This window comes from Melozone crissalis, unplaced genomic scaffold, assembly GCF_028551555.1.
Source record: "Melozone crissalis strain CALT ecotype California unplaced genomic scaffold, PUWL_Pcris_2 ptg000007l_1, whole genome shotgun sequence".
Lineage (NCBI taxonomy): Eukaryota > Metazoa > Chordata > Aves > Passeriformes > Passerellidae > Melozone > Melozone crissalis.
In genome coordinates this window covers 3,246,736-3,272,213 of record NW_026535785.1, presented here as the reverse complement: position 1 = coordinate 3,272,213, position 25,478 = coordinate 3,246,736, and the positions used below count along the sequence as shown (strand labels likewise).

Genomic DNA, 25,478 nt, shown 5'->3' with positions numbered 1-25,478 from the left:
GGGGTGCTGAAAGCATCCTCCTGCATGCCTGGGAAGGGTTCACTCCCAAAGCAGCATCAGTGAAACTCCCAGGTGTAATAAACTCTGAGTCCTCACCTCTTTCGGTGCTCTTTGGGTCTCCCTGTCTCTGGGGTGAGCAATAATTTTAAGCACCACTCTTTTCCAAGCTCAAATCTGGGCTGTGAGACCTCGTGGTTGGGGGATAAATGCTCTGAAATCTCCTGTGGCACTGCTCTGATTCTCTGTTTCTCCCCAAATTCCAGAGCTGCACTGACCCAAGAGAGTCCCTGCAGGAAAACCCAGCATCATCATCACCTTCACCTGTGCTTCTGCTGGCAGCATGGCTCCTGCCCTGCCCTGGATCATTCCCCTGGGATGTGTGCTGCTGCTCACAAAGACAGCTGAGAGCTTCATCCTGCCCAACTCGAGCCACCTGGAGAGCATCCTGAGCAAGTACCAGGATGGGGAAGCTCACTCCAGGTCCAAGAGAGCCATTTTGTTCTCGGACAGACAGGAGATCCTGATGCTCCACAATAAACTGAGAGGTCAGGTGTATCCAGTGGCCTCTAACATGGAATACATGGTGAGTCTAGAGCCTGATACATCACTTTATTTCTACTTTTATTTTTTTCCCCTAACTGTATTTAAATTTTCCTTGTGGTGTGAGAGGTGTCGCAAATTTCCTCTGAAGTAAGTTTTTCTCAAGGAGTTTCCTGAAGCCTTTCACTCCAGAGTGAAGGATGCTTTAGATCTGTGGCCTGTTTTGCTTGGAAGGGGCTGCTGCTGATGGGTCATCCAGTCCGTCCTCTGCACAGTTCCAGAAGTGGTTCCATTATTCATAAAGGAGCATCTGGCCCAGCCCTGGATGCATCTCCAGTGATGGCAATTCCCCAGCCTGCCTCAGCAGGTTCTTCCATTACCTCCAGGTCATAAAAGCAGAAATTTCTCCCCAGTGTTTAACCCCTGCTCTCCCTGTGAAAGCTTTCAGGCTGTTGTGGGGACACCTCAGTCTGCTCAGGGGATTTTCTGGTGGATTTTGGGTTACCAACTCAATGCTGGAGGTTCACCTGCCCTCAGTCACACACTGATCACCTGAGCTCAGCAATGTGAGAGCCAAACCTCCACGATGCTCCTGGGAATCTGCACGGGACCACAGGGAAACGGGGCCTGAGGAATGTGGCTCCATCTGCAAAGGAATGGAAATAGCTGGAAAGGCTTTGGGAGCTCTGGGTGGATGGGTCAGTGCCGTTGGGTTTTGTAGCTCAGGAAACCAAAATAAAAATTTGGTCAATGTATTCTCCTGTTTTAGAGGGAGAACCTAGAAGTTGGAGGAGTACAAAATATGCCTTTGCCATCAACAATTCACATGAATATTGTTTTTTTTCACCTGGTGCCAGAGACCCTACTTTGAGCTATTTTTGCCATGCCATCAAAATATTACAGGGCCACAAAATGATGTAGGCAAATAATTACTTTTTGTGTGCCTTTTCCCAATGTGCAAATATAGTTCTGATCAAAACTGGCCTGACCTCAGCCATGTGCCCCTGCTGACGGATCAAATCATGGATGGCTTGTTAAGGCCACGTTTTAAAGGGTAAAAGAAGAGTAAACTTAAATGTAATATAAAATTGTCTTCCAGCTGTGCTGAAGTGAGGGCTGCAGATGGAAAATCCTGCCTTTTGTGGCGGCAGGGAGAAGGGGAAGAGGAGGGAGGGCAGGGGATGGTGAGGAAGGACAGCTGTCCCTCGGTCCGTCCCCACCAGCTGGGTTCTGCCAGAAATCCCTTGCCTTTCTAAGAACAGGGGATTGCATCCCTTTCTCAGCGTTGTCCTGCAGGGAAGCACTGCCAGGAGAGGCTGCTTGATGCATTTCCAGAGGGCAAACACAAGGCAGGAGCTGCCCAGGGTGTTTTGGTTGGCCCTGCTTTGGCAGAGCCCCGGCCCGGCCGCTGTTTGCACTCCTGTGTTTGCCTTTGCTCCGGGAGCTTTTCTAGTGGTTTTCATGGGTGATGCAGGGCCAGTGAAAGGGCCTTGTGTGCTCTGAAGAAAGGAGCTGAGTATGAGATGGTGCTGCTTGGAAGGGCTATAATCAGCCTTTCATGTGCTCATGTTTACCCAGTAGGACTTGGAAATGCCGTGTATGTGCTGAAGGGGAATTTCTCTTTAATCCTTTGTCCTGCAGAGGACATTTCTCATTTGGACTCGTTTAAGAGGATGGTCTGTCTGTAGAGCCATGGATAAACTTTCCTCTTTCCCCTTGGTGCTGGAGGGGAGCATCACTGGAGATGTGCTGGGATAATTTGTGGATGAATAGGGTAGAGCTTGTTCTTGCCCATCAACCTCCAACCAATCCCTTGTGAAAATCCTTCCTCCCAGCTCCATATCTGATGTATTTAAGTGGTCTAAAAGGGAAATGGGACCTAATACATTCCAGGAAAGGAATATATTTAACTGCTTCTGGATGAACTTCTGGTTTTGGACACTGTTAATGAGAAAGCAAGGCCACAGTGAATTCTATTACTTATCTGGAGATCAAAAGAATTTTTATATATATATGGGATAAAGGCAAAGTAGACTGAAAAATGAAGAAAGAAACAGTTTAGCTGCTGGGCCTGTGTAATTAACTGAAAGCTGGCACAGGTATTCAGTGCTAATGGAAAACGAGTGAGCAGGGCACAACTTCCTGACAAAGCTGGGCCAGTTCAAAATTAACCTTAACCCCTCTACCAGCTCCGTGATCGACACTTCCAGAGTGCATTTGGATGCTGAACAGAGGTGGGTGGGTGCCAAGGCCAAAACAAACTCCTTGTTAACAGCCCCAGAGTGAAAAGCACATAACGGACTCAGAGGAAAAAGGACAAAATAGGTCCTAAGGCACGGTGACCTTTTGGGATGGCTTAGTCAGATGCTTTCAGCAGTGATGAAAGGCAGGAATCTTTCCTCTTGCGGCGGCCCCAGAGACAGCTGGATAAAGCAAAATTGTTCTCAGTGCAGATTGCTGGAAGGAAAATAGTTTGCTTTCATGTATAAGGTATGCATCCTTCCTCTCAGCTGTAGGGTGGCGGCTTTCCCTGTCAGGATGGGGCAGCGTTTCTGTGGGGGTTAGCAAAAAGCATCTCCAGACCTCTGCCAGGACATGTCAGCCCTGGGGTTTGATGCCACTTTTAGAAGGAAGCTGTATTGCAGAAAGTCTGGGCTGGGGAGAAAAATGAGCGAGTAACCTGATCACTGCAATTCAGGTGTCTGGCTTTGGGTTTGCAGGCTCCTCAGGCTGAGGGAGCAGACTCCTTGTGGGATGCATTATTAAACTTGGGCCTACAAGTTGTGGTGGGATTTGTGTGTATGCCATGCATATATTTTACATATACACTGTCCATTCCACTTTGAAAGGAGTAAAAAAAAAAAGAGAGTCCCTGTGCTAACCCACTTGGAATCACACACACCCAAATAATTTTCAACCTCTGCTTCTGAAGGAAGCTGAGCACAGGCTCATTGCCCCTCTGGCTTCAGTCATCTTCCTGGATACTGCTTTGAATATTGGCATAAAGAATTCTTGCAAGTATAGCTGGGAAAGTCTGAAATCTCTTTTTTTTTTTTTTTTTTCTCCCCCTCTATGTTTATTGCTCTGAAATAATTCCAGCCTCCTGACCGCATTCACGTCTGAGAAGCAAGAGGCAAATAACTGCTCTAATTTAGATGGGATGGCTTTGTAATCTGATGCCTGCAGAAAGGAGCTTCTCTCCTCATGCAGCAAAAAGCTGTGCAGAGATGGAGCTCCGTCCCAATTCCCTGTTAAGTGTCTCTTGTCCGAGTTCATTTATTTTATCCGCAGGCATCAAAGGGAGACACAGCGCGAACGCGCGCATTAATTCCCATTTAATAGCCCGTTGCTCAGGACGTCTCTGCATTAAATTAAGAAATTTGGAACATCTCCGCCTGCGGGGCTGCAGGGAACAGAGCTGGGTAGGAAGTCTGGGGAGCTGGGAGTGCAGAACAGCTTGGGAGAGTTTCTGTGGCTTCGATGCTGGATGGGAGGGCAGCTGCGAGCCCACAGGGTGGGGAACCACAAAAAGCTGTGTCTGCTGCAAGAGGGCCGGGGATGTGTGGCGGGTCTGACCCCATCACTCCCGAGGAGCTGAGAGGGAAAATGGTTCGGTTCCCTGTGTCGGAGCTGTGTCCACACGGGGTTGAATTTTCTTGGTCACTGCTGAGTCCAAAGCCAAGCTGGTGAGACTGGGGCAGCTCTGGGATGCTGCTGGAATCTGGGATGCTGAGAGTGCTTCACTCTTCTGTGAGCTCAGTGAGATGAGGTCATGTTGGCCTCTCTGAGACAGTGCAGACACACCAAGCTCCAGGAGACACTGCATTTTCCTGTTGCCTTACCCAGGGATGCACAGTCCTTCCCCATCCCAGCTACAACTGCCTGAGACTGTGTGCAGATATGCTCAGAGTGAGCACTGGATGGTTTGTAAATGTGTTTGATGCCCTGCAGCCCTTCGGGTCCTTTGAAATGCTTGAGATCAGAATTTGCCTTTCTTCTGGAGGAGACAGCACTTGGAAAGAGCAGCTGGTTGTGATGGTAAATGTCCAAAGAGGACAGTCTCGTGCTGGCATGTGGATGGGCTGGGTGCACATTGCAAGACCTCTCCTCTCTTTGGTTTCATTCGTAGGAATGTGTGGTAACATTTTAATCCCAACCAATTATCCTCTAAGGGCTGCCCTGAATAGAGCAGCTGTCAGTAATCACACAATGAATTCAGGGCACTGGCTGCTGGGCCCAGAGAGCCTGGCCTTTAGAACAAATGCTCTCCTGGGCAGCAGAGCCAGCAGAGCTGCTTTCCTGTTTGCCTTTGTGTCATGCTGCAGCTCTCCTTTGGCTCACAACTCTGATATTCGATGAGCAGTGATCTCACCCCAGCATCCTGCCCTCAGAAATGGGATTTGTCACTTCTAACGTGATGCCTGCTTCAGTGAGAGTGGAAAAAGCTTAAAAAACCTTGGGACATTGCCACCCCTGATGTATTTGACTGGTGGACTCTCATTTATTCTGGAAGGAGGAGGGGAGCTGAGACTGAGAGCCTCAGACCCACAGTTCTTGATGAGGGGGTTGGATCAAGGATCTCCAGCTGCGTGGTGGTGGAGGTAGTGGAGCTCTCACCTGGTGGGAAAGCCTGGAGATATCCCAACAGTAAGGACAATGGATGAAAAACCATCCTGGAATGCATCAAAGCACGGAGTGCGTGTCAGAACTCCTGCAGGACTCAGAAATATGTCATATGGTCATACTGGAAATCATGGAAACCCAGAAAGAAATAGGTGCCATGTTGGAGATCATGGGATCCCAGAAATGTCTGTGTCATGTTGGAGATCATGGGATCCCAGAAATGTGTGTTATACTGGAGATCATGGGATCTCAGAAATGTGTGCCATGTTGGAGATCATGGGATCTCCAAGCTCGAATTTTAATTTTTAATTTTTAAAAACATATTAGGAAACCAACTGCCAAGAACATCTCGTGGTTCAGGGTGGATGGTCTGGATGTGCTCCTGAGGTGTTCCCACGTGGGTCTGCGTGTTTTCTGATGAACTGAGGGAACCATTTCCCCAGATGCATGGCATCAGCTGGGGAAAATCACCAACCCTTCAGTGCCCTGGACTTTCATGGCAGGGGAACGTGCTGAGAAATGTGATTTTAGCGCAGAAACGCGGTGGCTTCACCAGGATAGGCCAGAAATAAGGGTGGTGGTCTGTACCTTAATCTTTGTCCACTAACTGCTGTTGGTTTAATCTCTTGATTTAGCATGTTAGAGATGCAAAATTGACCTGTTCTTTTCTGTCCCCACCCCTGCAGACCTGGGATGAGGAGCTGGAGAGGTCAGCACACGCCTGGGCCCAGCAGTGCATCTGGGACCACGGGCCCAGCGACCTCATCAGGTCCATTGGGCAGAACCTGGCTGTTCACTGGGGCAGGTAAGGCTTGGGGTGCCACAGGACCATTGCAAAGGGTGATTTATGGGCCCTCCTTTGGAGAGAGACTGCTGGAAATGTTTGCTCTGGTGCTTGGTGGAGCGCTGGGGAGATGGGAGAAAATCTGGGGGTCATTAATTGTGATTAATTGTGATTAATTGTGATCAGTGGGATGGGTGTCATGGTAACTCCTGCAGCCACCTTCCACTGAGAGTTCCCAGCACTGATTTGGGCTCCTCCATCCATCTGGATCTGGGGGTAGCACCTCTGTAACACGCTCAAAGTCCCTCCTTCTCCTTGAGGAGAACAAGTACAGAAGCCTGAACCCTTGCTCCTAAATCTGCTGTTTGAGGGGCTTCTGGCATCATGTGGCTGAATGCTGAATTTTGTCAGAAGCAATGTCTGCATTCAGCTCAGAATTTGTGTCTGGATTCGGTTCAGAATTTAATTCTCTCTCGCTGTGTTTTCCATGAATATTTATCTGGCTCCTGATTTTTCTTTACTGAAAACACTTTGTAGGTTTTTTTTTTTTTTTTTTCCAATTCCTGGGACAAGTACCTAAACTAGAGTCATTAACCCAGTTAGGAAAGCTGACATGAAGGCTTCCAAAGGGATTTTCCTCTCCATCTCAAGATGAAATTTGTTTATTGTTAAGCCCCTGTTTTTAAGCTTGCTATAGGTTAAACCTGATTTCCACAGCAAATATTTTGTACTTGCTCAGGAGCACTGAACATTTTCCCCCCATTTCCTGGGTGGAAGTCCAGTTATCTTTGCTGTAAATCAGGTAGAACTTGGTGGAAAGCAAAGGAAATTTGCTGGTGTGAAATTAGCCAGATGTAAAAATTGGGCCCATTTTAATGTTTGGCAAGTAGAGTGGTTAATTAATTGGAAACAAAGTCAAAAGATGGTGCTGTTCTTGGCTGTCCCACAAGTGCTCAGGATGGCCATGGGTCCTGATGGAGGAAGATCCAATCTTGGTCCCTTTGAGGTCCCTGAGAGGAAAGAAAATTCAGATTTATCTCAGCTCTTTCAGGAATGGGCCACGACTTGATTGCCTCCATTTCCTCTCCTGTAAAATAGGACTCGGAAAGAATTTGCCTCATGACATCATGGGATGGATGTTTTTGAAATACTTCTAATGAGTGATTTTTAATGAAAAGTTGGCTGAGGGGATAAGCTCCAGTGGGTAATGATATCATTTGGAATTCTGGCAGCTGGCTTGGTGTGAGCTGTTGAAAGCAATCAGAAAGCAGTGAGTTTGGTACAGATCATTGTGTGTGAAGTGTGTATGAGTTTGTACAGGTGGTTTTGGCACCATCTGTGCCCCCCAAAGATCACAAACAGCATTAGACTGTGATATCTGAGGCAGAAATTGCACACAGGGTATAAGGGGCTTGGTGCAGGGGAATATTGCTGCCAAAAAAAGGCAGGATAGGAGTGCAGAGCACCAACCACTCCACACCAGCTCCTGGTGGGATGTGGGTGAGGAAAAGCCCACTCACTTTCAAAGTTCTTGCAGTATTGGCTGTGAGTTAACTCCCAGATTTAGCAAATTGCCCCCTGGTAAAATAGGTACACGATGGTTTTTGGTTTAAGATGTTTGGCAAAGCCCAGCTTGTGTTTACTTTCAAAACACAACTTCCCGCCAAACTAGAAGTTATTTTGTAGTTGAGTGGAAAAGGGAGAGGGCATTTCAGGTCAGCAGCACTTGAGGATCTTGTCAAACCTATAAATAATACAGAGTCAGGTCAGGCTGTGAATCTGAGGGGAAAAAAATCATAGAAACACACAACAGTTTGGGTTGGAAGAGACCTCAAAGATCTTTCCAGCTCCAACTACCCTGCCATGGGCAGGGACAGCTTCCACTGTCCCAGGGTGCTCCAAGATCTCTCCATCCGGGCATTGGGCATTTCCAGGGATCCAGGGGCAGCCGCAGCTTCTCTGGGCATCTCCCCACCCTCACAGGAACAATTCCTTCCCAATATCCCATCTAACCCCTCAGCTTTAACATTTTAAAAAACCCTTTTTTTTGGTTTTTTTTTTTTTTTTTTTTTTGGGAGGGGGGTTATTTTGGTTTTTGTTTGTTTGTTTGTTTGTTTGTTTGTTTTCTAATTTGAAATCTTCAATCTTCTACCATCACATCCTGACTCCAGCTGCCTTTCCCCCCCCTCAGGTATCGGTCTCCAGCCTTCCATGTGCAGTCCTGGTATGATGAGGTGAAGGATTACACCTTCCCATACCCCCACGAGTGCAACCCCTGGTGCCCAGACAGGTGCTCAGGTGCCATGTGCACCCATTACACCCAGGTAAAGCACTCCAAGGGCTCTGCACCCACACTCCCCACATCCCCCCCCCCCATGTCTGGAATGAGCTAAATTTACTTATTTTCAACAACCACGCTTCCCTTACAGATAGTCTGGGCCACCACCAACAGGATTGGCTGTGCCGTGAACGTCTGCAAGCAGATGAATGTGTGGGGGGAGATGTGGGAGAACGCTGTCTACCTGGTCTGCAACTACTCCCCCAAGTAAGGCAGAGCAGCTGGGCCCCCTCCAGCCCTCCCAACACTGGCAGCTGCCTCAACCAGCTCTGGGGAAGAGATTTCAGGCAGTCTAGACTGCTGGTTGTGGCTTTAAATTTTTTTTTCTTCAGCGCTGTGCTGGTTCAAAGCTACAGAGCGAGCGTTGCCTGGAAAACTGAATGGGAGGCTGGGGCCAGGCTGGAGCTTTGATGTCCCTGCCACGGGAAGGGAAAGGAGGAGCAGGAGATGGAGCTGGCTGCTGAGCAAGGCTTGCTCTCTGCTGTCACAGGGTGGGAAGGGATGGGCTGGTGGTGGGTGCCAAAAAAACCCTGAAATAGCTGCAGCAGTCAGGATTTCACCGGCTCGACGGTTTGACTAAATTTCAAAATGAAAATCATATTTCTTTGCCTACTACATCCAGGAGGAGTTTACTACCTGGCAGTGGCAGTTGAGATTTTCTGGTTTAATGGCTAATAGGAGAAACATTCTCGCTCCAAGCCCTTGGCAATTTCAAACTTCAAAACAAAATAGGGAAATCTCTGTATGCAAACAGAGTGGCTTGGGGAGCACCTGACTTCAGGGGATCACAGAGCAGGATAATGCAAAGGAAAAAGAAATGTGGGGCTGCAGCTCTCTGGGTGGGTTCTCCAAGCCCCTCTCCCCACGTCAGATGAGCACATTTTGCTTCTGGTTTTGGGGGATTCACCAGCCTGCTGCTCCTGAGGGATAACAGCATCTCCCACAGAGCCCCCTCAGCAGGCTGGGAGATTTACACGTCATCCATTCAGAGCTGCTGCATGGAAAAACACTCTGTTTCTGCAGTTTCTGCTTAATCTCCCATCTCTGGCACCGGTGCACATTGTCCTCATGTAGCCTTATAGGTGGAGACAGCTCAAAGAGCATAACCCAGGAGTTTATAGGCACAGCTTAACTCCAGCTCCTTCAACCTCCCCATCCCCTAAAACCTGCAGGACAGGAGGCCAAAATGGGCTGTTGTTTCTGGGGGGTTTCATCAGGAAAATGCAGTAATCCATTGATTCATTTCTGTTCACATAAGACCCTGGTGTTGATATTGGAATGTAATATAAAAGCAATATGGCACACAATTTAGCAAACCCCTAAAAAATGTCATTTTAGAGATGGAACGAGCAGGAACATCTTTCCTACAAGGCTGGTTGTTTAGTCTCTATTTATTTGCTGTAGGCCAGGATGGTGTTTCTGGGTTTGGAGGCTTGGGAGGCTGTCTGGGTGTCTGATGGGTGCTCATTTCTCCCGTGCTACCAGGGGCAACTGGATTGGGGAAGCTCCATACAAGACCGGCCGTCCCTGCTCCGAGTGCCCTCCCAGCTATGGGGGGAGCTGCCAGAACAACCTCTGCTACAAAGGTACCTGCTGGGGGCCTGGGGCTCCTCTGGGGTGGGGGGCAAGGCTGGAGCAAACCTGTGGGAGGTTCTAATTGGGACCAGCCACAGCTTCATGCCCCTCTTAATCAGCCGTCCTCAATATTCCGATGTTGGGAAGCGTGGGAGATCATCAGCTACGGAAAGCAGGAATCCCTGAGCTGCTGAAAGTCTGGAGCTGGGGTTCAGCATGTTTTCCAGAGAGTTTGGATGGGGAGAAGGAGCGCTGAGCTCCCATGGGTTTGGCCTGGGAGCTGTAGGGTGTTTTGAGCACTGGCAGGAGCGATCCCATCCTGGTGGGGTTTGCTGGGGAAGAACATTTGCTGGAATGTTCTCCAGGGCTTGGCAGAGGCATCCTGGGTGGGCAGAGCTCGCCTGCCTGCCCTGCACTTTCAGGGGCCACGGGTGGAGCCTTTGCCTCCCTCCCCACCTTTCAGGGTGGGGGATTCAAGGGATGGTTTTCAGCTTTTCAGGGATGCAAAATGAACCTGGCGATTCGTGTCCCTTGGAGGAGAGGAAGGAGATCCTGAAGGGTTTTTCCTGACCTGTGGAATGTTTTTGGAAGAGAAGTCAATAGGATAAAACAGATTATTAGGGTGAGCCCTCCAGCAGCAGCATCCAGGATCTCCTGGGGCCATTTCTCTCCTCCCCAGTGTTTTGCTTCCCAGAGAGTTGAGCTCTTTGAAAACAGGGAGATTCCCTGGAGACTTGCCCAAAGCTAATTTTGCTGCTCCCATGCATTTCTCATTTTTTATCTTGTGGGGTTTGAAGGAGGACCCCAGGGTGCAGGTGGGCTCCAGCAGGGAGAGAAGGAGGGGGATGCCCTGATGGAATATGAGCCCTTCAGCAAGTTTGAGTTTTCCTCCAGAGGGAAGAGCTCAGTGGGAAACAGAGGAAGGAATAACAGCTGGTTTTTTCACTAATTAGTGAGGATTCCTTCAAATCTTTATTGTGAGGTGGTGTAAATGGCGCTCCAAGTGCAGAGGAGCAGGGGAGGAGTGTCCTGGCAACAACCCTGTGCTGCCTCCAGTGGGCATTTCTGATCTCCCAGCTGCCTAAAAGCAGATCCTTGTCCAACCAAACCATCCCCACTGACCATGAACCTGACTTGCCCACCAGTGTGAGCACCCTGTGATGATTTTGAACCCCCTTTTCTGCCCAGATCACCGCTATGAAGATCCCATCATTGCTGAGGCAGACGAGACCAATGAGGTGGAGATCCCGCAGGTGGCCGAGCAGAAGCCGGTGCAGTTCCACCTTCCAGAAAACAAACCCAGCAAAACCCTCAGGCCCAAGAAAATCACCCCAGAATCCTACATGAGTAAGACACAAACTTGCACTTTTTCTTTCTCTCTTTTTCTTTTTCTTTTTCTTTTTCCTATGGGTTTTGGAGCACCTCAGTGCAAAAAGGTGTGGGAAGTGATGAGGAGGCTCAGGGACAAAGAAATTGGGAGGATGTTTGAGTGGAGGAAAGGTGATCTGTGTGAAAATTCACTGTGTGAACATCTCAGCTGTGCAGAAAGCTGCTGGAAGTGGTGAGCAAAGCTCTCAGAGCATCCCTGTGGCCTCCTCTGACTGACTCCAGTATCCCATGTCCTCCTAATCTCAATAAAATATCAATGTACCAAAAGTCCCCTCAATCAGTAACACGTTTAGGAAACACTGGTTTTATTTCTCCTTTAAAAAACTCTGCACTCAGCACTTACCCTTCTTCACAACTTTTCTGGGGTTTATGGCTTGTTTCCTCTGTATTCCTTGGTGGGGAATATTTCTGAAGTTGTTTGTGGAGCTGCTGGTGCTTCCTGAGCTGTTTTCCAGCCGCTGTTAATTAAAAGACACCAATTGAGAAAACAAGGTGGGGCAAGCCAGAGGGCCCTTCTCAAGTTTATCAGCCAGCATCTGGAGAGTCTGTAATTAAAAGGAGAATGAGAGCTCTGAGTGCAGACCTCGGGCTGCAAATCAAAGCCTTCATCTGTCAGCTGCATCTTCCCTGCTAATATTCCACAGACACCTGTCTCAGGTGAAGGGCTAAAGAGGCACCAACTGCTCCAGGCTGCATAAAATCAGATTTTATCTTGCTGCACCAAAGACCTCCAGGAAAGATGTGTGGAGCTTGCTCATTTCTGTAGCTCAAGAGCAGGCTGAGCAATTTCCTTTTTTAAAAAAATGTATTTATTTGAGTTTTTTTCCTCCTCCCCAGCACAAGTCATTACCTGTGAAACCAAGATGAGAGACAAGTGCAGAGGCTCAACGTGCAACAGGTAGGGTTTTGTTGATACTTCTTGGAGTGCTGAGGGGAAAAGTAAATAAATATTTACTTTTTATTGCTATAAATATGTATAATAAATGATAATATATTGATTATAATATATAATATATGATATATGATATATGATATAGTATATTATATATAATATATATTTAATAAATATTTATATTTTATTACTAAATATTATTCAATTCTTGCAAACATAGGACATATTCCACTATATATATTTTGTGACTCTCTAGGTAGATCTCATTAGGAAAAGCCCAAAACCCAAAAAAAAAAAAAAATCCCCTAAATTTCTCTTAATTTAGGCCTTCAGCCTAGCCTGGCAATAAGGTGATTTGGATGATTTTACTCAGCCATGATGACCCACAGTTTCAGGTGTCCAAAATAATTTAATAAATTTCAGCAGAGTCATTTTTCGAGCCTTTTTCATGCATTCCACTGCTGCCCAAGGCAGACCAATAATTCATGGCTTGTCCCCTCCCAGCCAGTCCAGAACTTCTGCTTGAGGTTTGTGCAGAGAACAGGACAGTTTATCACTTGGAGAAAAACCAAATCCACAGAACCTAAATATTGGTCGGGCTCTCAAGGAGGGTGGAGAAACTGTTTTTAAAAAAGCAGCTATTTTGCAATCTTGTTTTTAAAACAGGAGAGCTACGTGAAATGAATGGAATGACTATTAAAGTGCAATAGAGTCAAAGTCTGTTTTTCTTGAATTGTTTTTCGCCACCCTCAAAGATAAATATCTTTACTAGGTATTTGTGCCCAGCTGGCTGCTTGTACAGTAAGGGAAAGATCTTTGGAACATTTTATTATGAAAGTGTAAGTACCTTTTAATAGCTGCTGGATGTAATTTGTGGGAGGCAGTGGGAATGACAGGAATGGGAAATGCCAGCCATTCTGCTGTAATCTGGCTCTTCGTGCTCTCCGGTTGTGGGGCTGTAAAATGGTGCTTATAAAGATTATCTGTATTTTCCTCATCTTGCTGTTGAAAAAAGGGAAGGCAAAGTGGCTCCAGATGTGATTTTGTCAGGAATTGTCCTTCATGTCCCATGGAAAATGAGGGATGAGCACCAACAGGCAGCTCTTACAAAGATCTCTTTGCTCCTATCATCTGAACAGACAACTTTATATAAAAAACACTTAAATTTTATAACTACATAATATTTTGGGCTGATTTGCTTGATCTTAAATTAATAAGATAATTTATAAATAAAACATAGCACCATTTCCCCATCAAAACTGCTTTTTGGTGTGAAGGAAGTTGGAAGATTAAAGGGGGTTTTTTTGGGTAAAATCAGGTTTTCATTTCCTGTTCCAACTGTTGGTGTGTGACTGCATCACCCCTGATGTGTCTGTGCCCTGGAAATTCTGTGATTGCAGACACCCAACCCCTACAAGTGGCGTCAGCAGAAATATTTTGGGTTTCAATATTTTCTCGAGAACTGGAAATATTTCAGACTGGTCGCTCGCTTCCAACACTGCTTTTCCTCTAAATTGTATTTAAATGTATGGTTTTGTTATTTCAAAAAAAAAAAAAAAATCTTGCCATTCAACCAGGCAGCGCTTAAAATAATAGTAATAAAAGAATCTGTATTGGGAGAGGAAGATTTAACAACCAGATTCCAAAGGAGTGTACTCAGCTTATTTTCCACTTGGTGGTGGTTTCATTTCTCCTCTGTTTTTCACATAGCGCTTGGGCAGCGTTGCTCTGTGAATGAGATTTATTTCATTTCATTTCACATCTATTTATCTCCTGTCAGTCCTCCAGCATCTGTCGGGCTGCAATCCACTATGGAATCCTGGACAACAAGGGAGGGCTGGTGGACATCACCAGGAAAGGGAGGACTCCTGCTTTTGTCAAATCCACCAGGAATGGTGTGGAGTCATTCAGGTACTGCCCTCACCAAAAACTGTTAGAATTACCTTTAAATACACCCAAATATTCAGTCATTGTTGCTCTCATGTAGGCACAGTGCTCCAAATAATTCTACTCTGCTTATTTTTTTTTAATAATTTTCTTTTTGTTTGCTTGTTTTACAGGAAAAGCAAACCTTCGAATGCATTCATGGTTTCTAAAGTCACAAGTAAGTTTTAAATGTTGAGGGGGAAAAAAAATATATTGTTGCTGGTGTTTTATGGGGGACTTGAAAACATCATTCCTTTCAGGGCTCTTTTTCATTTCCAGTGGTTGTGTCGAATGGTTCTGTGCCACAACCAGACCCTGGAGTGGTGGTCTGGGGTGATCAGAACCTTAGGGTCACAGCCCACCCACCCTGGGCAATTCCACCTCATTTTCCTGGGAGGAAAGTAGAGAAATAGGTGAAAATGGGCCAATTCCAGCAGCATCTCCTGCTGATAGATTATGTGGGGTCCAGATTTAGCTGCTGATAGTGAAGGGGTGGAAGTTGAGCCATCCATCTTTAAAGCTTCAGTCAATTGTCAACTCTTAGAAAAACCGAAAAAAAAATATAGTGGCTAATGCCCCAGTGCAGTAATGTAATGACAAACACAATTCATGTGAAATTAGTTTTTAACAGTGAATCATCACATTTCTGATGGGCATACAAATAAACACTGCTCTGCTTTTTAAACAATTCCCACTTTCTGAATACCTTTGAAAAAATCCTCCAATGCAGAACCATCCTTGTGATGAGATCCACCCGAGCCCCTCTCAGGGAGAACTGCAGGTGTCAGGATATTTGGGCTCCACATCTGGAGCTGCAGCAAACCCAGGTGGTGTGGATCAGCTGCTTGTCTCTTCTGAAAGCTGTGACCTATTCAAGGCCACACTGTAGTGGCCTTAAAAATCTCCAGGATTCCTGCTGGAGAGCTGGTCAGCCCCATCCTGGGATCCTGTTGCTGGAACAGCTTTTCTCCTGGTGCTCAAGGGTCCCACCTCATGCATTGTGTGGCTCTGACTTGTGTTTTCTGCAGCAGCCTGAGCTTTTGGGTGTAATAATTTGCCTTTCCACGTTTATCTTGGCAGCACAGACTCTGGATTGTTACACCACGGTAGCTGAGCTGTGCCACTTCAAAAAGCCAGCGAGCCACTGCCCAAGGTAACACAGATCTGTTGGGTTAAAAACCTCTGTCCTAAATGAGGGGCAGCTTCACAGAGGTGCTGAGGGCCCTGAATTTGAGGGATGGTGGGAGAAGAGCTGATCATACTGGTTGAACTGGAGGAGGGTGTTGGGAATTGTGTGTTTCCTCCTGCCACCATGCTGTTCTTGGCATCACTGTAGAAAATTCACTTCATGTTTTTTAGATGGCCTCAGTAACATATCAGCCAGGCTGCACAATCCTGTCTCAGCACACTCCCATGTGTGAGTGTGCAAATGTATGCTCTTTGTCTTTTTGCTTCTGCACTTGCTGGGTTTTGGTTTTGGATGTGGTTTTCCTTTCCACCTTAAAACATGGAAGAAGTTTGTTGTGGAAACTGCAGGAGTAAGTGACAGGGCAGGGGGGCACAAACACATGCAGAGATTTATGTGCACAGAATTGAGCAGAAATACAGGTAGTCCCCCTTGAAAGGGTCATAAAAGACCAACCCCTCTTCTGCTGGTCCAAATCCCTCTATTTGCAGCTCTGCAGCAAAAACCAAATGTCATCTGAGGGGAGCGAGTAATCAAATTCACTGTTGCCACCTGCAGACCAGACGCAGGCACTCGAAATCTCCCAGGAATGCAGCTGGCCTTCCTGTGCAGCAGAATCAATCTGAATCCATTGTTTTCCAGGATTTACTGCCCTGCCCACTGCAAGGACGAGCCATCGTACTGGGCGCCCGTGTTCGGCACCAACGTTTATGCAGATGTGAGTACCAACATCCTGACTGCCCTGTCCCACAGCTGGGCTCATCCTGGGCTTCAGGGGGGAAATTCAAACTCTCTCGTGGTTATTCCGTGTGGGGATGGGCAAAAAGGGGTGAAAGATGGGGTCAGCAGGCTTGGGGAGCCCTTTTGGTCTCCGTACACTGATTTATTCAGAAGGATTTGGATGTGTCACTCCACAACTCCTTGAGTTGGGTTTGGTGAGTTGTTCTACTCTCCAGCACTGACTCCTTCCTAAAGAATTAATCATGGCCATTGAGATTTGGTCATGTCCCTCAATCTCCCCAAGCCTCTGGGCTCTGGTTGTGAAATAATGGCTGTACCTGTTTAAAGCAGTTTGAGATTTATAGATGAGCACCAAAGGGCTTTTATTCCATCCTATCACACTACAGAGCTGACAGAAAAGACCTCTCTCTCTCCTTTCCTCCTCTTTCTGGGAGAGGAACAGCTTCTGAGCAGCCAGGACAGAGCTCAGAGCAGTGGAAACAAAAGTGCTGGTTTTATGGGTTTGTTTTTCTGAGCTTTGCTCAAGGGGATGAGCTGAGACTTGATGCTAAAACTAGGCAGAGTCATTTTCTTGAAATCTCTTACCATTAGGCCTCCAAAAACTGGGTCTCGATGTTTTTCCATTTGTGGGTGTCTGGTTATTTTGGTTTTTTCCCTCATTTTCTGTTTTCCATCGGGGGCTGTGTTCAGGAATGGCAGCTCCCTGGCTGCCCTGTAGGATCCTGGTTTAGAAAACCTGGGGAAAGCAGCCAGCACATTGTGGACCCCCAGCTTCAGGTGACCCTGGAGCTTTGCAGACAGCTGAGAAAATCCATCCTGCAGGAATCATACAGTAATGTGGAGAAGCAATTTTGAAAGCAATTTCAAAAAAGACAAAAAAACCCCAACCCCAGACTATTTTTAATTTTGCTCCAGACCAATTTTTTTGAAGGCAGAGCTGCACAAACAGGTTATCCTGGACTAGCTCACAGGCAAATCCACGGAGCAGCTGCCTCCCTGCAGTACCTGCATGCTCCCACCTGCAGGAAATGGGAAATAGTTTTGTCTTTTTTACAGAGGACAAAGCTCCCTCAGATCAGCCCTGAACAGGGCCTGTGATTACAGGGGAATTAGGTGAGGAGCAGCATCCCAGGCTGGCACTGCACTGACGCAAAAGGATTAGTGTCCTTTAATGAACCCATTTCCTACTCTCCCTCCTGGGTATTGTTTCAGAAACAGGGGCTTGGGAGAAAAACAAAAAGCAGCGGCAATAAAAAAGTATTTGGCCACTTCCTCGAGGGTTTGGTTAACCTTTTTGTTTGGACTGCTGTGCTAGCAGGGTGGTGTGGAGGTGTCAGGAAAGAATTGAGGTTGGTGGCAGAGCAGGTGGGACAAAGAGTTTGAGGTGGCTCTGAATGGTGCTGCAAAGGAGAGGTGGGGATGCTCAGAATGGGAAGTGGAGAAGAGAAATAACCACACCAAGCAAGGAGAATTTGGGGAAAGGATTTTTCTAGGGAGAAAGGCCCATGCAGGGGAATTAACCCAAGCCCACTGCTGGGGAATAATTTTATTAAAGTAGGCAATGAGCTGGATGAGACAAGTGCAGGTTTTCTGGGAGGGCTTTGAGAAGCCAACTTCATGTCTAGGGTGGCACTTTCAAGGCCCTGGGGCTCCAAATGAGTCTTATTAAATAAGCTACCTAAAAGACAATGAAACATGTATCCCCATTTCCAGTCTGCACTTTGCTTTAAAAAGCAGTACAGGGAATTTGTTAGTGGGGAAATTAGTAAGGCTGTGGAATAGGGACAGAGAGGAGACTTGAATTTTGGGGTAAATGAATAAAATGCAAGAAATAAGCAATGGTAAAGTGGACGGGCCTGGTTCTGGGATGATCACAGAGCCATGGAATGGTTTGGGTTGGAAGGGACTCCAAAGCTCATCCAGCTCCACCCCCTGCCATGGGCAGGGACATTTTCCATAGACCAGAGTGCTCCAAGCCCTGTCCAACCTGGAGCTGTGGGAACAGCCAGGGACCTTTATGGAGGTTGTAAAAGAGCTTTTGACTTCCATGAGACTCTGTCATTTGTCACTCTGCCTGGCTCCTGGTGTGACATAATCCTGCAGGGGAAACCCATCCCCATCCCTGCCCAGGAGCCCTGTGGAGAGAAAGAGAACAGCTGCCCAACTTTTGAGATAAGGATTTATCCACAGTCGTGCAGTGATTGCTTGGAGATGGATGGATGGATGGATGGCAGATGGAAGGATGGATGGATGGATGGCAGATGGATGGATGGCAGATGGAAGGATGGATGGAGGGATGGAGGGATGGATGGATGGAGGGATGGCCTGCACAGAGGCAGGAATTTGTCACCAGAGCAAACTGAGTTGGCAGTCAGCTCCCAGGAGATATGAACTTAGTGATTAAACCAGTCACACTAGTGAGGAAATTCTGGGTGATTAAGCTCACAGTCAGAGATTATTGGTAATGACCCACTATAAAGTGCGTTGTCATTTTATGGTGTGTGCCCTGGGGCTCATTTCATCAGGAATTGGTCTCAGAGCATCCCAAGGGGCTTCACCATGGAAAACTGTTTTATTGCCCACGCTGCTGTACTCCTGGACCTTATTCTTGTAATATCTCATCTTCCAAAAGCTCTGCAATTAATTAATCAAAGCACAGAGGGCTGTAACCCAACAGAGTGATAAGAGGAGGTTTGGGGTAGATCTGTTGCTCAGAGCTTTGAGTGAGCGGCGGAACAGCAAGTCCTGGAAAAAGAAATAACAGGAATGCTTTGAAAAGAACATTGCTCAGGATGTCTCCCAGTGGAGGGTGCTTCAAATTGATCCAGGACAGTTTAATTTTACGAGCCAGTTTTAGATTTATAGATTTCCCACCACATATTAGGGCAAATTCACTGCATATCTTCCAAACACAGCATTCCCTTGCTCCATTGACCATATATAGAAGCAAAACACAAAACCAGCACTCAAAACTCTGAGGCCTGCCAAGAGATAGGCCATCCAAAGTGATAAATATATATATAGGGGACAAGAGCTGCCATATATGGCTGTGGCAGGGAGGCAGCATGGGCTGCACCCTGCTTACACAACGGGAAGAGTTGCACTTGGCACTGCTTTTGTGGTACTTGGATTTTTAGCAATCAGGGCATTTCTGGGCTTGGGATTTTCACCTGCTGCAGTTTTGCTGTGCAGAGTTGGTTTTTCCTTTCTGTTCTTCCAGCTTGCTGTGCGTAAACCCTGCAGAGAGCTGATGGCCAAGTTTACACTGTCCCTCAGCCTTCTGTGCTTTTGCTCCCTTTTTCTGGATGTTTTGGGGGCTTAGTCATCAGTTGCTGGTGGTTTGTGTTCCTCCAGCTCTTGTGACTCTGCACATCTGGGATGTGCAACAGAGAAGTTTGGTCTTTCTAGAAGTGTAATCTCTGTCCACATTTGATGCTGTTTTAGGCGGTGAAACATCCAAAAACTGCACCAGACAAAGGGGGCAGCCCTTCTGTCTTTCCTAGAAAGAAGGATATGAGCTGTCCCAGATAATTACTGATCATTTACCTTAATTCAGGAGAATAATTTCCTTTGCAAGCAACTGTGTGAGTAACCTTTGCTGTCAGTAGCACAGAGTTTCACCTCAGAGGTTTCTCTGGTGCAGTCCCAAGAGGCACTGACTGGAAAGTTGTCCTCAGTTCAGTCTTGGCCCTGGATAAGATGAAGAAGTGTGGGTTTAGACTGGACATTGGGAAGGAATTGTTCCCTGTGAAGGTGAGGAGGCCCTGGCACAGGTTTTCCAGGGAAGCTGTGGCTGCCCCATCCCTGGAAATGTCCAAAGCCAGGTTGGATGGGGCTTGGAGCAGCCTGGGACAGTGGAAGGTGTTCCTGCCATGGCAGGGGTGCAATTGGATGAACTTTAAGGTCCTTTCCAACACAAACCATTCCATGATTTTATGATGATCTCACATGTGCAGCTCCACCTCAGAATGATGGAAAATCTGCTTCTCCTCTGTGGTGATGGTGGATCTTCTTTCACCCAGGGATTATGAGATACCTGCAAGATCTAGTCCCTAGTTTGTCCAAAAGAGGGACAAAACTATTTCATAACTGTTTCTTTGTCTATTCTGTTTTTCTTGGTGCTGATGGAATTGATAAATCTTCGTAAATAAAATACAGACAGTACATAAGTCAAAACAATTAAATATTTTCCAGAGCTCCAGTATCTGCAAAACTGCAGTGCACGCAGGGGTCATTTCAGATGAAAGAGGAGGCTTTGTGGACGTGATGCCTGTGGAGAAGAAGAAAACCTACGTGGGCTCCTTAAGGAACGGCGTCCAGTCAGAGAGGTGAGATTTCCTTCCTTTGCACTTCCCTCTTCTTTCCCAGCGATTTCAGCTGCCTGGGAGAGTCAGCAGATATCAGCTTGACTTGGGGAGAAGTGACTTCCCAGTGTCCCTGTGAGCTGTGACAGCCAAGCAAATGGAGCGTGCTGTCCTGCTCGTTCCTCCCCCAGCCAGGAGCTGTGCTCAGGCTGCTGTGAAATGCTGTTAAACCTTGTTAGATTCTGTCACAGCACAAATCCATGCTAATACATTTTGCGATGTGTTTAACACATCAGGAGGTCAGCACAGGTATTTGCAGTTCTCAGCCCGGGTCATGATTTGGGTTTTGTAATTTGGATTTCCATTCAGTTCTAGGTGTGGGATTCATTTGTTCATCCATGTCCTCTATTCTCTTTGAAATAAGTAAATTAACCTCTTGAGACATGATCAAATACTTTTTGAAGATTCATTTGCCACCCTTGTAGGTATTTTTTGTAGTTTCTCAATTTCAGTGACCAATTGCAAATCTGTGCTTCCAAAATCCCGCACCTCCTCAAGACCACAACAATCCTGTCACAGCCCATCCAGTCCTTCCTAATCTGAGACTTCACTTTCAACCTGTTATGTGTTTTTTCAGATATTGGTGTGATGGCACTTATTTCTCAGGGCTATCTTCACAAGCACAAATTTTCTCACAGTTAGGGGGGTTTTGGTCAATTCTAACTCTGTCTGCTCTGGGCAGTTTTTCTTTTATAAAGAGCATAAGAAATTCTATCAAGTTTTCTGGTTTTATTCTAATAATAGATATTCCAGAATGCTTTAGAGCATCTCAAGAAATAAAAGCAGACTAAGACAGGAAAGCTGTTAAATATGGGGGTTTTAATATGGATTACCAGGGTCAGCATTTTCCAATCGGATAACTTGGATTTAGGTGAAAAACCTCCTGTTGCTTTGAATTTTTTTATCTCAGTCTTGCTTTCACTTATATTTTATACTAAAAGACAACTTTTTACTGGGATGGCAAACTGTGCCCTAGCTCAGAATAAATCCCACCCCTCCCAGGGAAATGCAATGTGAGCAGCCAGTGCTGATCTGAGGGGTGAGGGAAACCAGAGACCTTCTCACAGTGGGGATGAACATTTGGAAAGTGTTATTTACACTCAGCAATAAGGAGCAGCCTCATGCTGTGAGATCCACCAGACACTGAAACAGCTTTTCCATGATCAAGGTGAACCCTCACCCTTTAGGACACTGGAAATAACCTTGAGTAAAGACATACACCCAAACAGGTATGGGAAAAGATTTCCTTGAGGGTTTACTGGGTCATTACCCTTGTTGCAATGTTTATCTTGTGGGAATATGAAATTTTGTATTTTTCCTGAGTTTTTTCAGTACTGCAGGACACGGGAATAGAAACACCCCCTTTCCCCAAGCACACATCCACCCCAAGCAGCTGGGGACACCTCTGCAGGTTGAAAAGGAATATCCATATTTATTGTCATTTACCATGAGCTGATGGGGCCATTCCTACTCCCAGCTCTAGGAGCCAAGCCAGACAGGCTCTGGGAAGCTGCCAGCCTATTTGACAGCAGGTTTTTTTTAGGAAAACATATTCCTCTTTATGCCTGAATCTCTGCACAAGGGAGCACAGTGTTCCTTGGATAAAAGCTAGGGCTGTAAGAGAACCTGTTGTCTTCCAACTCCTTTTTTTGGCATTAGCACTACAGATTTGGATTGAAAACATTACAAAAAGGATGCAACCGTGGATTTGTGCCACTTCTTTCTCATCCTTTATCTTTCTCCTGCTCCTGGTAGGAAAGAGATAGGGGAAACTCAGAGCTGCCTGTTTGGGTTCTGTGTTGTGTTCACTTGTTTTATTCCATGTTTGTTTTCTTTTCTTTTTTTCTTTGTCTCCAGCTTGAAGAACCCTTCAGATGGGAATGCCTTCCGAATCTTTGCTGTGAAGCAGTAAAAAACCCCCCAGGGAAGGTGCAGGTTCCTTTGGGAGAGCTCTCTGTTGATCTCCAGAGACGCCAAAAGCTCCTCTGAACAGCATCAGCTCTGCCCGTACCCTCCTTGCCCATCTCCTTCAGGGAATTCCAAAAGAAAAGGGGAAAAAAAAAAGAAAAAACCCCAAAAAAAGACCCCAGGTTCTGACTCAGCTGTTGGCATCTCATCGCACCCGTGCAGCGTTGTATCTTTTTTTGTCTCGTGTTTTGTGTTTCTCTAGGGGCATTCAGCGACCATGAACTGTTCTAGGTTTTGTTCTACCAGAGGTGTTGCTACACAGGATGGTGGTGGCTCCACGTGCAGCAGATTCAGGGATCTCAGCCTGGCCCTGGATGGTGTTTTGAGGGTGTGAAGCTTCTCCTGGGATGGGTGTGAAGATGAGGAGACTCGGGAGTGAGCGACTGTCCAGGCGCTGGGCACTTTGAAATGAGAAACTCATTGAAAAAATGGCATTGTCTGGGGAGAGGATGGGCTTTGACAGAGTGATTTTGTGTGTGTTGGATGGTTTCTGTGCAAAAAGGCATAAAAAGTGGTGTTTTCCCACTGAGGTGACGTGCAGCAGCTGTGTGAGGCTGCTGGGTCCCTCGAACGATGGGGTTTGGGGATGTTCTTGGCAGCCAAAATTAAGGTTTTGTGGGCCTGGAGCAGGGTGTAAAACGGTGGCAGAGATCCTCACTGCAGAAAATGAGGCCACCAGATCATCCAAAGAGCAGGTTTGGTGTTTGCTGGTCAAACACTCCCAGGTATTTTGGCAACCTCTGAGCAGTCAGAGAATTGGGGCTCCTGTGCTGGCGCATCTCATCCTATACTCCACGCCGTAACTTCAGTTAAATGCAGTGTATTGGTTTATACAGCAGTGCTGGTTGTTTTATAGTAGTTGAGTAGTGATAAAATTAATCTTATTTCTGCTAGGAATGGTTGCATCTGTAGGAAACGGGTTCACTTTCCCTTTGTGAAGCTCCTTGTGGTGTGTGCAGTTCTGAGACTTTAAAGATGTAAACATGAGCATTTGATATCCAGGATGGTGGGTTTTGCAAAACTCATAAGGTGTTGTAATGGTGTTATTCCATATTTTGATATTTTTGTCTTGATGTGCACCCAAATTCATTTCAAAGCCAAGAGAAGGGCTCAGCATGAACTGCTTTTTTTTAGGCAGAAGGACATTCTCTGCTGCATATTGGAAATGAATTTTTATGATTGATCTAAACACAAATCTGGTGAGTTTTTATACACACACATGCAGTAACTTCATCAGTCATGAGAAGACACAGCCAACAGTGATTCTTCAGTTTTTGTAAATGCGCAGTCCTTCCGTTCAATGAATTGTAATATTGGATAACAAATGGGAAAATATTTCCCTCTGTTTGGCTGATGTTTCACAGCTGCTTTTACGCCCAGAATATGTTTGGTTTAATCTGGACAGACATAAGCATTTATATGATTAAATTCATATTTAATTCTGTAAACACCATGAAATCACCAAGGAAATGGCATTTAAATGACATTTATCACTCAGTTTGTCACTCCACTGGGATTTATTTCTCCGTAAAATCTGAATTTGGGATGAAAACCTGAAATTGGAGCTGCATTTCACTGTCTCCAAAGATACTGCACAGAAAAGCCACTTTGGGGTGGATAGAGAGAAGTGACCCTTTGTGTCATCTGTTAATGTAGTATTGTCGTCCAAGGTGTACAGTATAGATAGGAAAACTGAACCATTTCCTTTTCTTACTAAATAAATTGGTGTTAAAACCAGCTGGAACATATCCTAGAAAATCTGCTGGTTGGGAGCATTTGAGATGTTGGCAGTGAGGAGAAGCTCCCCCTTTTCTGCCCGCTGTGAAGCGTTGGGGTGAGCGTGGTCTGGTTCCAGCCCATCCAACACTGCAGCAAGAATCTGGGACCAAATCCCAGAATCCTGGGCCAAATGGGCTGGGAATGGAACTGGGGAGAGTGAGAGGTGCAGTCAGGTTCATGGGGACTGCAGGAGCACATAAAACACCTCGGCTCTAGCGTGGGGTCCATGAAAACTACGGATGGAAGGTGATGGAAAGGACTGTGAGGGCTCTTGGAGTAAAACCCAGGGGATTACTGAGAGCACATAAAAACCCAAACAGCTGGGGATGTATCTAGGTGACAGAAAGGGGACAGGGGAAGGGTTATTATTCCAACAGAAATATCCTAAAATGCTTAATTCAAGTTACAATCGCGTATTTTTATCTTCAGCCAACTGGTTTGGATTTTTAGAAACCGATGTTAATTTAAGTCTGTATCTGTTTATTTTTGTATTTGTTGTACAAAAGAGAAATTGTGACTTTACTACACAAATATTTTTCGAGGTCCTGGGTGCTATTAATTTAAACATACCTCCCCCAGAATTAGGGGTGATCAGGTCCTCCAAGGCAGTCATGACCTGTCAATGACTCGCAATCGTGTGTGCTAGCTATTCATGAAGAGGTGGGACAGTACCAGTTTTTTTAGCCAAATATTGACAGATTTTTATTTCTGATACCAAGACATTTCTCAGCCTGCTATATTTCAGTGCAGCTTAAAGATGCATCATCACGTCTGTCTCTCACCAGGCCCTCTCCTCCTCAGCCCCAGCTCTGCAGATCTGTAGGCACCTGCAGCATCCAGGTGCAGACAAAGCTGGTGCTGCTGCCTGGTTGTTCCTTTCCAATAATTTGGGGGTTGGAAGCAATGGCTTGGTCATTGCAGAACACCTGGCTCAGCCCAACCTCCAGGAGACACAACCAGGGTGGAATCCAGAGCCTGGGCTGGTGGGGCCTTGGCTCCACTCATTCCTTGTTTTTAAGACTTCCAGCCAACAGCTGGTTGAGGAGGCTCCAGTTTGTCACTTGTGCAGTCTAAATATTTAGGGCCAGTTCATAGAGTTGCTTTTCTTTTTTTTTTTTTTCTATGAAAAATGGTGTATTTTACTTCCTATGTATAAAAGTTACTTGTAAATTTTTGTGTGCCTATGCATGTTTTCCAAGGGGCTGTGGTTGTTTATAAACTAGATTTTTTTTTTTTTGGGTCTAAATACAGAATTGTAAAGTATCTTTTCCTCCCTACCCTTCCATTTTCTTTTGATTTCTGAATTATTTGTGAAATAAAACCTTCCCAGAATGAATGCTTCTCTTGTCTTTAATGCTCAGCCAGAGTTGGGT

At 46.1% G+C, this 25,478-nt stretch overlaps 1 protein-coding gene across 1 annotated transcript; it reads left to right on the top strand.

The window, feature by feature from the left end:
- The first annotated feature begins 340 nt into the window (after window positions 1–340).
- Window positions 341–22,270, top strand: CRISPLD2 (cysteine rich secretory protein LCCL domain containing 2). Its single transcript, XM_054296129.1, has 14 exons — window positions 341–583; window positions 5,850–5,968; window positions 8,139–8,271; window positions 8,377–8,492; window positions 9,771–9,871; window positions 11,049–11,207; window positions 12,087–12,147; window positions 12,914–12,980; window positions 13,922–14,052; window positions 14,202–14,245; window positions 15,148–15,220; window positions 15,896–15,971; window positions 20,189–20,322; window positions 22,216–22,270. The coding sequence occupies exons 1-14, from the start codon at window positions 341–343 to the stop codon at window positions 22,268–22,270; spliced, it is 1,512 nt and encodes a 503-aa protein (XP_054152104.1).
- The last annotated feature ends 3,208 nt before the right edge of the window (window positions 22,271–25,478 follow it).

What these genes read in the sequence shown, in the direction of transcription:
- CRISPLD2 (XM_054296129.1), top strand. Translation starts at nt 341, where the DNA reads ATGGCTCCTGCCCTGCCCTGGATCATTCCCCTGGGATGTGTGCTGCTG. An exon ending in TGTGCACCCATTACACCCAG is followed by an intron (nt 8,272 to 8,376) that starts GTAAAGCACTCC and finishes CTTCCCTTACAG; the next exon opens with ATAGTCTGGGCCACCACCAA. An exon ending in CATGGTTTCTAAAGTCACAA is followed by an intron (nt 14,246 to 15,147) that starts GTAAGTTTTAAA and finishes TTATCTTGGCAG; the next exon opens with CACAGACTCTGGATTGTTAC.